We start from the raw sequence: 12,543 nt of genomic DNA on the forward strand, positions 1-12,543 counted from the left end.
ATCACATACCCTCTTCAATGCGATGCGGAAACGCCTCGCCCTCTCCTCAACATCAGTCAGCACCGGGGTGGCTGCGTTCCAGGCCTCAACAATGGCTCCTTCCTCCACCATTTCACGGTCGAGGCGGGCTAGGGACCATCTCGGAAACACTACTCTCCCTCCTCCGGTCTGACTTTGAGGCAACGAGCAGGATGCGGAGACTCTCCACCGGATGTACCGATGGTCTGACAGAGTCTCCACTTCCTCGAGGACGCGCCAATCCTGGGCACGAGAGGCGATGGCAGGGGTAGCGAATGAGACATCCACTATTGACCCCCCCTGCCGTCGCACACAGGTGTTTGCGCGTCCTTGGTTGAGAAGGACCAGGCCGACCATGGCAGCCCAGTTCTCCAACTCAACTCCCCTCAGATCTGTTATGGGGGATCCCCACGCCGCAGACTTCGCATTTAGGTCCCCCATCAGGATTACCTGGGTCGGGGCCGCACCTCTCACCACTGGCTCCAGACTTCTAAGATAAGCCTCGAAGGCAGACAGGGGTTTGTTTGGGGAGAAGTATACTCCAATTAGTGTCACCTCCCCCCACACGACCGCTACAAACCCTGGTCCGCTGCGTTGTGGAACCAGTGGAATTCCATGTGCCGGCACCACAACAGCCACCGATCCCTCGACGTCACCAGCCCAATTTGATTGAGTAGGGATGAAGTAGGGCTCGGCGGCTGTCGCCACTTGAATCTGCCACTCCGCCATGTGTTGTATCAGGAGGTCCTGGGCACGGGCGCAGTGGTTCAGATTGGCCTGCAGAAATTCGCTATGGCGTATGGTCATTAGTCGCCATTTCGATGTCCTCCTGTGGCGGTTCTTGTCGACCTCTTGAAGAGCCTGGGGCCCGAGTCAAAGGAGCCTCCTTACCCTTCGTTGGAGGCGGGAAACACTTAAGCCCTCCCATAACATGACCAGCTTTCCTGCCCATTTGCGTGCAGATTGCACATTTAGGCTCATCCGAGCACGAGGCCGCCTTGTGCCCTTCCCTGCCACATCTGAAGCACAAAGTGCTCCGGTCGGCAGGTGATGGGCAGAGAGCCCTTGTGTGACCCACCCCCATGCACTTAAAGCAGCGCATCGGGATAGGTTCCAAAAGGGTAACACGGGCTGACGACCACCCAACGACTATCCTTCCCTCTGCTACGAGTAGCTTCGCTGTAGTCACAGGGCATCGGACCAATATCGATCCAGTCCCGCTGGGTCCCGCCCGAATAGCACCAGCTCTAACCTGCTCCAGTGGAACACTTCCCATTTGCGCCACCACCCTCTGCACTTCTTCAGGTGTGACGGACTCGTCAATACCAGCGATCCTCAGTTCTGCGGTTTTCATGGGCCGTGTAACCGTCACCCATTCGCCGACCAGGCCTTGCAGTTTGCCCGCCAGCTCATCTGCAGCCTTGGCGCTGTCGGCCCCCGGAACCTCAATAACTCTGGCCCCGGTGGCTGATTTGCGCACCCGTACATGATCCACTCCGACCTCCTTCAAGGCCAGGCCCGCGGTGGCTGTCTTCATGACCGTCGCGTAAGTTTGGGTTGCGACGACTTCTGGCCTCAGGGTGATAACGACCGCTGAGGACTTTGGAGGGCTCAGTTTACCCTTGCGTTTAGCCGGCGTAGCCTTAGCAGGTGCGCAGGCTGAGTTAGGAGCCTTGGGCTTAGTGGACTTAGCCGTCTTGGCTTTAGCCTTCCTCCCAATTACCTTTGACCAGGCGGGTGGGGTTGGTGGGGCTGGAGCGTGGTCTCAGTGGCTTCAGCCTCACGTGGCTCTGCACTACGTGTGGAGACGCTGCACTCTGTCTGCGGCGCAGCGGTAGGCTTAGTGGTCTTAGTTCCTGCCGCCGAGCGAGTCTTTGCTGGACGCGCAGGCGATGATGGCTGATGGCTGATGGCTCATCGGGAGAGCGGCGGGTAACTGCTCCTTTCTTTTTATCAGCCGCGAGTGGCGGCCTCAAAATGGGCTCCTGTGGGAGTCGCTTTTCCAGCTGCTCGAGGCGGTCATTTACCATCCCCCCGATGGATATAAAGAGATCCCTCTTTAAGGTCTCAAGCATCTCGCCGAGTGCCGGGGAGCTCTGGGGATCCATGCCCAGATCGGGCTGACCCACTGGTGCAGGGGATTTTTCCCTTGCAGAGAACGCGAACCGGAGGGCCTTGACCTCCGCTCTTAAGGCGGCCATCTCCTGTCGCATCCTCCTGTTGTCTGCCCGGAGCCTTTGGGCTTCCTCGTCAATCGTCATTGCCTGTAGGGCGTCCATGGCTGCGCGGATTTCTTTGGTAGCCCGGTTTATTTCACCCTTCACGCCGCCCTTGAGGTTGTTGGACTTCTGAGTCTCGCACGTTATCGAGGAGACCGCACTCCTGGCCCTGTCGATGAGCTCGTCTTTTGTTGGGCCATATTCGCCATCGGCATTCATGGTCACTTTAGCCCTATTGATAGGACTCCGTTCTCGCACACCTTCATCTACTCTTTCAGCCCGAGCCCTTCCCACTTTAATCTTTGCCTTTGTTGTTACTGCAGACTCAGTCTCAGGCTCCACTGCGACAGCCTTCAACGAGGGCTCTCCTTCTTCCTCTTCCCGTGAGTCCACCTGATCATGGGGCCGCTTTGATACGGCTCCGGCTACCTTCCAAGGCTCCACTAAGGCCTCCAAAACTCTGTCACTATCGTCTGAATCAGTGTCCATTAGAAGCTCATTAACCTTTTCCTCCTCCGTTGGCTTAGGCAGAACAATCTTCAGCCGGTAAGCCTGTCCTTCTCTCTTCCTTCCTCTCTCTTCCTCTCCTTGCGGGCCTTCTAGCCCTCTAATATTACTATTCTTTCTAATTTTATTTATTTCCATATTTGATCCCACGAGTATGGGGGAAATATTCAGTCCATCCGGGTGGTGCCCCCTGCACCCAGATAAGCCAAAGCGTAACTCGCCAAAGGGTGTCGGCCGGTACCCTGACGGGGGTCGCACTAGAGACTGAACTACCCATCAGCCATGCATCCCCTCGCGGTGCGCCGCCGCTTGGGATTCGGGGTGATTTTTATAGAGGTTTTCTTCCTCGCAGTCCGGCCGGTTAAGGACCTCGACCTCGACCAAAAAGTCCCGGTCAATGCGCGACAGCGACCAACGAGGACCGTCCTCTCGCAAGGGGGTTGGACCGCTCGGGAGAACCGAACTTGCGGAGATGTCGAACCTCAAGTATCTGTGGTCCGACAACGTCTCCACGTTCTCCAGCACCTTCCAGCCCCGAACACGGCGCGCCAGGGCAGCATCTGCGAAAGTGACGTCCACAATGGAGCCGCCCTGTTCAGCCGGTAAGCCTGTCCTTCTCTCTTCCTTCCTCTCTCTTCCTCTCCTTGCGGGCCTTCTAGCCCTCTAATATTACTATTCTTTCTAATTTTATTTATTTCCATATTTGATCCCACGAGTATGGGGGAAATATTCAGTCCATCCGGGTGGTGCCCCCTGCACCCAGATAAGCCAAAGCGTAACTCGCCAAAGGGTGTCGGCCGGTACCCTGACGGGGGTCGCACTAGAGACTGAACTACCCATCAGCCATGCATCCCCTCGCGGTGCGCCGCCGCTTGGGATTCGGGGTGATTTTTATAGAGGTTTTCTTCCTCGCAGTCCGGCCGGTTAAGGACCTCGACCTCGACCAAAAAGTCCCGGTCAATGCGCGACAGCGACCAACGAGGACCGTCCTCTCGCAAGGGGGTTGGACCGCTCGGGAGAACCGAACTTGCGGAGATGTCGAACCTCAAGTATCTGTGGTCCGACAACGTCTCCACGTTCTCCAGCACCTTCCAGCCCCGAACACGGCGCGCCAGGGCAGCATCTGCGAAAGTGACGTCCACAATGGAGCCGCCCTGTTGCCGCACGCATGTGTTTACCGATCCTCGGTTTAAGACCGTGAGGCCAGTCGCCATCGCCCATTCCTCCAGCTCTCGTCCACGCGGATCCGTCGCTGGACACCCCCATGCCACAGATTTTGCATTGAGGTCCCCAGCGACAAGAACGCGGCCGGAGCGTCTTCTGCTTATCAGGACGCCGACTTCAGCAAGAAACTGTTCGAAGTCAGCGAGACTTTTACACTTACTTTTACTACTTTTACGAGAAGTACACTCCGACTACCATAACGTCGTCAACGAAAGCCGAGACGTATACCCGACCTCGCACTACGTTATCGAAGGCTGGAGAGCCCACTATGGACCGGGACGTTATGGCAACCACTCCTTCCGTATCTCCCACCCAATTATCCCCAGAAGGGACGCGATAGGGCTCAGCTACCACGGCTACGTGAATCAACCACTCCGCCATGCTCTGGAAGAGGAGGTCCTGAGCTCTGGCGCAGTGGTTTCCCCGGTACCCCCCATATCTGGGAGGCATTCCCCTATCCACCACCCGGGGACGCGCCCGATGGGGGACTAGGGAACCTAACCTTTTTTTTTTTTTTTTTGGCGTGGTGGAAAAGCTTTATGACTACCCCCGTCCCTTGGGCGGGACGGAGGTTATGTGGGACTCCCCCCTCTGGGGTATACCCGAACTAAAAACCACCACGGCATGTCCCTCTCGTTGGCTTTGCTAGACGCCCGGGGAACCCGTTGTATACTTCCCAGGCGTCTGCCAACTGCCCCAGCCGAATGCCGGGGCTCCCGCGCTAAAAAGGAGGGGATCGGGACAGCGTGATCCCCCCCTTAGACAGTGAGGAGACTAGTATAGTGGCGGGTAGCTAGCCCAATAGCTACCCGCCGCCTCCCAAGGGAAGCTGGCGAGCGGCAAATTGCCGCCGTCTTCTTCCCCCCCGTCTACGCCGAAGCGGATGTGCGTCTGGATCTTCTTCGCGCACCCGCTCCGCAGCCTCCTTCTGCAAGATGACCTCTTCGCAGAAATCGGCCACAGCGTCCCAAGACGCTTCGCTGCTCAGCATGGCAAGCACAACGCTGGGCAGCGAGAGGTCCCCGCCGATTGCCGCCACCAGAGTGCGGCGCTGTGTGTCCCATTTACTGCATTCTTCTAGGGTGTGCTGAGCCGTGTCATCCACAGCGCCACACTCATGACACGTCGGAGTTGGTTCCCTTCTCGCGACTCGGTACAGATAATGGCCAAAGCAGCCATGGCTGGTTAATACCTGCACCAGTCGGTATGATAGCACCCCATGCTTGCGACGGGACCACCGACCCAGTACCGGGCGAATGGCCTCTATGGTCCGTTTTCCATAGAGGGCATCCGCCAGACTCGATTTCCAGCGGTCCCGCATCCTCCGTGCAGCCATCCTCTGTGCCCGCCCGATAACTTCGATGGCCGGTGGCCCCCCTCTTGCCCGACTCTCCGCTCTGATGCGGTACGTCTCAGCGAGCACTCCTGCTTCCAACTCCCACGGGGGGGTGCCAGCTAACACGCAGGCAGCCGCGAACGCAACGGTCGTGTATGCCCGGCATATTCTGTTTGCCACTACCCGTTGCGGCCTCCGCAGAAGGGCCCTGGTTGGCGCACGGAGTGCATCGAACCAAATGGGGGCTCCATACGTTGCCATACTTCTTACCACCCCCGCGAACAGGCGACGGCAAGGGGCTCCAGGCCCCCCCACGTTTGGGAGTAGTCGGCCCAGCGAAGCAGCTGCACCCACTACTCTAGGGGCGAGGCGGCGGAAGTGTTCCTCAAAATTCCACTTGCGGTCCAAAACAAGGCCCAGATATTTCATGTGGGCCCTGATTTGGACAACTTCCCCCGACACCGTAATGCTTGCGTGTGCCGGGGGCCGCCAGCCCGCTCCCCCGAATAGGACGGCCTCCGTCTTTGGAAGGGCAACTTTGAGCCCCAACATGCCAATTCGGGTGACCATCAGCTCGGTGGCCACCGTAGCCCTCCTCACCGACTCCTCATAACTGCTTCCCCGGACGGCAACCATGGTGTCGTCCGCGTAACAAATAATTACCATCCGGGGCAGCAGAACCGGACGAATTGCCCAATCAAAGCCCAGGTTCCACAGCAGGGGTCCGAGGACCGATCCCTGCGGAACCCCACAAGCCATCCGCCTCTCCTGCCTCGCCCCGTCTCTTCCCTGATAGATCACTACCCTTTCCTCCAGGTAGTGCCCTATCATTCGGCGCAGGTACAGGGGCACCCGATGATACTGGAGCGCCTCCTCTATCACGCTATATGGCAGGGTGCCAAAGGCATTGGCGATATCTAGTGATACCGCCAATACCCCGTCGCTTTCCTTCTGCGCTGCTTCGCAGAAGCTTTTCAGAGCACCAACGGCATCTATCGTCGACTTGCCTACCCTGAAGCCGTACTGGTGTTCCGAAAGATCAGGGCCCTGCAGAGCGAGGTGCTGGTTAATACGAGAGGCCAGAACTCTCTCCAGCATCTTGCTCACCTCATCAATAAGTACGATTGGTCTGTATGCCGAAGGAGAATCAGGAGAACGACCCTCCTTCCGCAACAGCACCAAGCGTCCCTGTTTCCATACTCTCGGGAACCGCCCCGCCTCCAGGCAGTCATTAAATAGCTGCCTAAGGTGGCTCCCGAGGTGCCTCAAGGCCATCGCCAGGACTCTTCCCGGGACTCCATCCGGTCCCGGTGCCTTCTTGCACCGCCGCAGGTGGTTCCACGCTTCTCCTAATTCATCCTCTGTGAATGGAGGGGCTTCTATCGACTCTTCTCGCTCCCCGAATGATGGAATCGTCATAGTCGGGGGCGTAAAAGCTGGTGGTTGAGGAAAGAGTCCAGACACCACCCGATTAAGGAGCTCCGGCTCCATGGAGTTCATGGGTGGGGCACTCCGCATCTTACCTCTGACGATGCGGTATGGCCGACCCCATGGATCCCTATTCAGGGTTGCCAGGAACTCCTCGCTGGCGGAGTCCTTGGCATTAGCGATGGCCACCTGGAATGCCCTTTTTGCCCTCTGGAGCTGTTTATATAGGCGATCCTCTTCCGGCGCGTCCAGTGGCCTTCTTCGGCGGCAACGGGTGTAAGCCCGGCGTGCCCGATTACTGTCGCAACGGAGAGCAGCAATTTCTTGCGACCACCAGTAAACCGCCTTCCGGGCTGGGAGGCACCTGGTCCGGGGCATCGCTGCATCACATACCCTCATCAATGCGATGCGGAAACGCCTCGCCCTCTCCTCAACATCAGTCAACACCGGGGTGGCTGCGTTCCAGGCCTCAACAATGGCTCCTTCCTCCACCATTTCACGGTCGAGGCGGGCTAGGGACCATCTCGGAAACACTACTCTCCCTCCTCCGGTCTGACTTTGAGGCAACGAGCAGGATGCGGAGACTCTCCACCGGATGTACCGATGGTCTGACAGAGTCTCCACTTCCTCGAGGACGCGCCATTCCTGGGCACGTGAGGCGATGGCAGGGGTAGCGAATGAGACATCCACTATTGACCCCCCCTGCCGTCGCACACAGGTGTTCGCGCGTCCTTGGTTGAGAAGGACCAGGCCGACCATGGCAGCCCAGTTCTCCAACTCAACTCCCCTCAGATCTGTTATGGGGGATCCCCACGCGGCAGACTTCGCATTTAAGTCCCCCATCAGAATTACCTGGGTCGGGGCCGCACCTCTCACCACTGGCTCCAGACTTCTAAGATAAGCCTCGAAGGCAGACAGGGGTTTGTTTGGGGAGAAGTATACTCCAATTAGTGTCACCTCCCCCCACACGACCGCTACAAACCCTGGTCCGCTGCGTTGTGGAACCAGTGGAGTTCCATGTGCCGGCACCACAATAGCCACCGATCCCTCGACATCACCAGCCCAATTTGATTGAGTAGGGATGAAGTAGGGCTCGGCGGCTGTCGCCACTTGAATCTGCCACTCCGCCATGTGTTGTATCAGGAGGTCCTGGGCACGGGCGCAGTGGTTCAGATTGGCCTGCAGAAATTCGCTATGGCGTATGGTCATTAATCGCCATTTCGATGTCCTCCTGTGGCGGTTCTTCTCGGCCTCTTGAAGAGCCTGGGGCCCGAGTCAAAGGAGCCTCCTTACCCTTTGTTGGGGGCGGGGAACACTTTAGCCCTCCCATAACGTGGCCAGCTTTCCTGCCCATTTGCGTGCAGATTGCACATTTAGGCTCATCCGAGCACGAGGCCGCCTTGTGCCCTTCCTTGCCACATCTGAAGCACAAAGTGCTCCGGTCGGCCGGTGACGGGCAGAGAGCCCTTGTGTGACCCACCCCCATGCACTTAAAGCAGCGCATCGGGATAGGTTCCAAAAGGGTAACACGGGCTGACGACCACCCAACGACTATCCTTCCCTCGGCTACGAGTAGCTTCGCTGTAGTCACAGGGCATCGGACCAATATCGATCCAGTCCCTCTGGGTCCTGCCCGAATAGCACCAGCTCTAACCATCTCCAGTGGAACACTTCCCATTTGCGCCACCACCCTCTGCACTTCTTCAGGTGTGACGGACTCGTCAATCCCAGCGATCCGCAGTTCTGCGGTTTTCATGGGCCGTGTAACCGTCACCCATTCGCCGACCAGGCCTTGCAGTTTGCCCGCCAACTCATCTGCAGCCTTGGCGCTGTCGGCCCCCGGAACCTCAATAACTCTGGCCCCGGTGGCTGATTTGCGCACCCGTACATGGTCCACTCCGACCTCCTTTAGGGCCAGGCCTGCGGTGGCTGTCTTAATGACCGTCGCGTAAGTTTGGGTTGCGACGGCTTCTGGCCTCAGGGTGATAACGACCGCTGACGACTTTGGAGGGCTCAGTTTACCCTTGCGTTTAGCCGGCGTAGGAGTTAGGAGCCTTGGGCTTTGTGGACTTAGCCGTCTTGGCTTTAGCCTTCCTCCCAATTACCTTTGACCAGGCGGGTGGGGTTGGTGGGGCTGGAGCCGTGGTCTCAGTGGCTTCAGCCTCACGAAGCTCTGCACTACGTGTGGGGACGCTGCACTCTGTCTGCGGCGCAGCGGTAGGCTTAGTGGCCTTAGTTCCTGCCGCCGAGCGAGCCTTTGCTGGACGCGCAGGCGAAGGGCCCGCTGATGGCTCATCGGGAGAGCGGCGGGTAACTGCTCCTTTCTTTTATTCACTCGGCTTCCTCCTCACGTCACGTGCCCTGGGACAGCCCATCGAGGGCTGTCCCCGGGCACGGGTCGGCTCACTATTCGGGTAGCCGCCGGGATGGAGGAAACCTCGAACCGAATGTAGCGGTGATCCGAGAGGTTTTGGGCAGAAAATGGTAAGGGCCTACCGAACGGTCTCCTTGAACGCCGTTCTGCTCCTGGCGGGGATACTTCCCCTCGATCTCAGAGTTTGGGAAGCAGCCTCTCTGTATGAAGTGAGAAGGGGTGTTACTCTGCCGGAGCTGGGGGACAGGGAGGTAGAAAGAAGTGCCAAGTATGCCACACTACCACATCCGGCAACAAATAGAGACTACAAATTCACAAGCCTCACGGATCAGGAAGAAGTAAACAGGCACAACGATCAAGCAGTGAGAATCTATACAGATGGTAGCAAAATTGAGGGCAAGGTTGGCGCAGCAATATCCATATGGAATGATGTGTCTGAAACCAAAGCCCTCAAGCTAAAGCTAGATTCTCACTGCACGGTCTATCAGGCTGAACTTCTAGCAGTAGAAAAAGCGACCACCCTGATCCTAGAGAGCCAAGAGCAGACGTTCGGTATCTACAGCGTCTCCAGATCATTCCTCGAGGCGGTGATTGGTGGACATTCCCTCCACCCCCTAGTGACCAAAATAAGAGGCAATTTAAATAATTGCCACTCCCAAAATAAAACTGTTTCGTTATTTTGGGTGAAAGCCCACGCAGGGTTGGAGGGTAATGAGAGGGCCGATAAACTGGCAAAAGAAGCAGCGCTCAACCTCAAGCGCAAACCTGACTATGACCAATGCCCGATTTCATTCGTCAAGCGTCAGCTTCGAATAAAAACAATGGAGGAATGGAATCTGAGGTATAGATCCGGCGAGACAGCTGCAACGACGAAAGTGTTTTACCCAGACGCCATCGAAGCATACCGGGAAATCCGAAAATTGAAGCATACGGCACTACAGACGCAAATTCTAACCGGACATGGTGGGTTCTCAAAATATCTGCACCGTTTTAAGTGTAGGACTTGAGGTTGTTGGACTTCTGAGTCTCGCACGTTATCGAGGAGACCGCACTCCTGGCCCTGTCGATGAGCTCGTCTTTTGTTTCCTGGATTTTTTGAATCCTTTTGAGTTTTGAATCCTCATGGATACCAACACACCCGGGGAGGTGCAATGATAGCGAGGACTGCTGCGACGAAATTTTGAACTTTAACGGAAAACTTGACTATATCCTTATGATATTCCTGTGCCATTGCTGGAAGCTTCTGGACATCTTGTACTATTCTAGTGATAATAATATCGGGGTTACCAAATTGTAGCTCCAGTGCTGACATTACTATGTCCGGTGTGGTGGCGCTAATCAGCAGCGCCGTGACGGCTTCCTTTGCTGGTCCGCGGAGGTAACTACGTAGCCTCCACAGATTCTCCCTGGGGCTAAAGCTACATACTTTTGTGGACTCGTCGTAAGCTTGCTTAAAATAAAGCCAGTCCATGGGGTCGCCCTCAAACGTTGGTAGATCCTTCTGTGTGCTAATACGGCTTAAAAACTTATGTGTTTGTGCATGTGGTGCGTTGTGCTTAGCAATAGTTGCCATTTCTTTGAGTGCGCTAGCCAGCATGTGTACAGTCCCATCAGTGCCACCGCCTATAGCGGCGGGCGGGCACAGCTCGCCTAAATCTGAACCATCCTGCTGGACGGGCTGTGCTGACTGCTCGTGCTGACTGTGCTCTAACCATTTCTCTACAGAACTATTATGATTGCTACGCACCTCATGCTCCTCCGGTAGTGGACTGTATGCTTCCTCATCTACTGCTGCCATATCAGCTTGCAACCTTTTCTCAATTAGCTGCATCTCAATACGCGCTTTCGCCTCCGCTGCCTCTAGTTCCAGCCGTGTCTTTCTTGCTCGGATGGATGCTGAACTTGACTTTCTCGACGTGCCATTGCGTGTAGAAGCCCTACTCGGTGCCACTGCGTGGCCGCTAGTGCTCTTAACACTAGTAGCTGGTTCTACTTCATCGAAAAGCCTTTTTCTAAGCTCCTCCTTTAGGGGTACCTGCTTTTTCACCTGCTTACATGTGTGCTGGCTCTGCTCCTGCTCCTCAACTAGGTCCTGTTTCTTCACAGTGTTCACCATATTTGGCGGTGGAGTTTGGAACATACCTTGCGATCCGGCTCGAAGGACCACTTGTAGGGGCCAGGGCAAGTGAAAACACAGGGTTTCTTTAAGTGACTTGGCTGACAGAACGTGTGTAGCGGTTGGCAAAGTTTAAACGATGCGGCTGCGGTCGGTTGCGGTGAACGTCTACAATTTGAACCGCCGCGGACGTCAGAATAACGGTTTGCCGCCCCCGCCACCTACGTTCCGTTTTTAGCACATTATTTATTAAAACCATAGACAATCATTTATTTCAGCTTAAATTATATAATATTAATTATTTATAATTTATTAATTAATAATTAACAAGAGGGCTTTTTGCGTCGCTAACACCCTCCTTCACCTTCGGAACCCTGCTCTTCCCCTCCTTCACCTTCGGAACCCTGCTCTTCCCGTCCTTCACCTTCGGAACCCTGCTCTTCCCGTCCTTCACCTTCGGAACCCTGCTCTTCCCCTCCTTCACCTTCGGAACCCTGCTCTTCCCCTCCTTCACCTTCGGACCCCTGCTCTTCCCCTCCTTCACCTTCGGAACCCTGCTCTTCCCGTCCTTCACCTTCGGAACCCTGCTCTTCCCCTCCTTCACCTTCGGACCCCTGCTCTACCCCTCCTTCACCTTCGGACCCCTGCTCTTCCCCTCCTTCACCTTCGGAACCCTGCTCTTCCCGTCCTTCACCTTCGGACCCCTGCTCTTCCTGTCCTTCACCTTTGGAACCCTGCTCTTCCCGTCCTTCACCTTCTGAACCCTGCTCTTCCCCTCCTTCACCTTCGGAACCCTGCTCTTCCCCTCCTTCACCTTCGGACCCCTGCTCTTCCCCTCCTTCACCTTCGGACCCCTGCTCTTCCCCTCCTTCACCTTCGGAACCCTGCTCTTCCCGTCCTTCACCTTCGGACCCCTGCTCTTCCCGTCCTTCACCTTCGGAACCCTGCTCTTCATCAACAGCGCATCCGAAGCTGCGCCGTTTCCGGAGGGGTATGTGGGACTCACCGGCATAAAGCGGCCAGAATACCCACTAAAACCCAGCGATGTTCCTACTGCCTAAGGTGGCTCCCGAGGTGCCTCAAGGCCAGCGCCAGGACTCTTCCCGGGACTCCATCCGGTCCCGGTGCCTTCTTGCACCGCCGCAGGTGGTTCCACGCTTCTCCTAATTCATCCTCTGTGACCGGAGGGGCTTCCATCGACTCTTCTCGCTCCCCGAATGATGGAATCGTCATAGTCGGGGGCGTAAAAGCTGGTGGTTGAGGAAAGAGTCCAGACACCACCCGATTAAGGAGCTCCGGCTCCATGGAGTTCATGGGTGGG

General features: G+C 56.5%; 2 protein-coding genes across 2 annotated transcripts; one reads left to right on the forward strand and one right to left on the reverse strand.

The window, feature by feature from the left end:
- Nucleotides 1-393: 393 nt before the first annotated feature.
- LOC120634133 lies at nucleotides 394-798 on the reverse strand (the record flags this gene model as incomplete). The annotated part of the gene is made up of 1 exon (XM_039904535.1): nucleotides 394-798. A coding segment is annotated over one exon (405 nt), but the record flags the coding sequence as incomplete, so codon positions are not given.
- An 8,415-nt stretch (nucleotides 799-9,213) lies between these two features.
- Nucleotides 9,214-10,113, forward strand: LOC120634053. Its single transcript, XM_039904448.1, has one exon. The coding sequence runs from the start codon at nucleotides 9,214-9,216 to the stop codon at nucleotides 10,111-10,113; it is 900 nt and encodes a 299-aa protein (XP_039760382.1).
- The last annotated feature ends 2,430 nt before the right edge of the window (nucleotides 10,114-12,543 follow it).

This window comes from Pararge aegeria, chromosome 23 (assembly GCF_905163445.1).
Source record: "Pararge aegeria chromosome 23, ilParAegt1.1, whole genome shotgun sequence".
NCBI classification, from domain to species: domain Eukaryota; kingdom Metazoa; phylum Arthropoda; class Insecta; order Lepidoptera; family Nymphalidae; genus Pararge; species Pararge aegeria.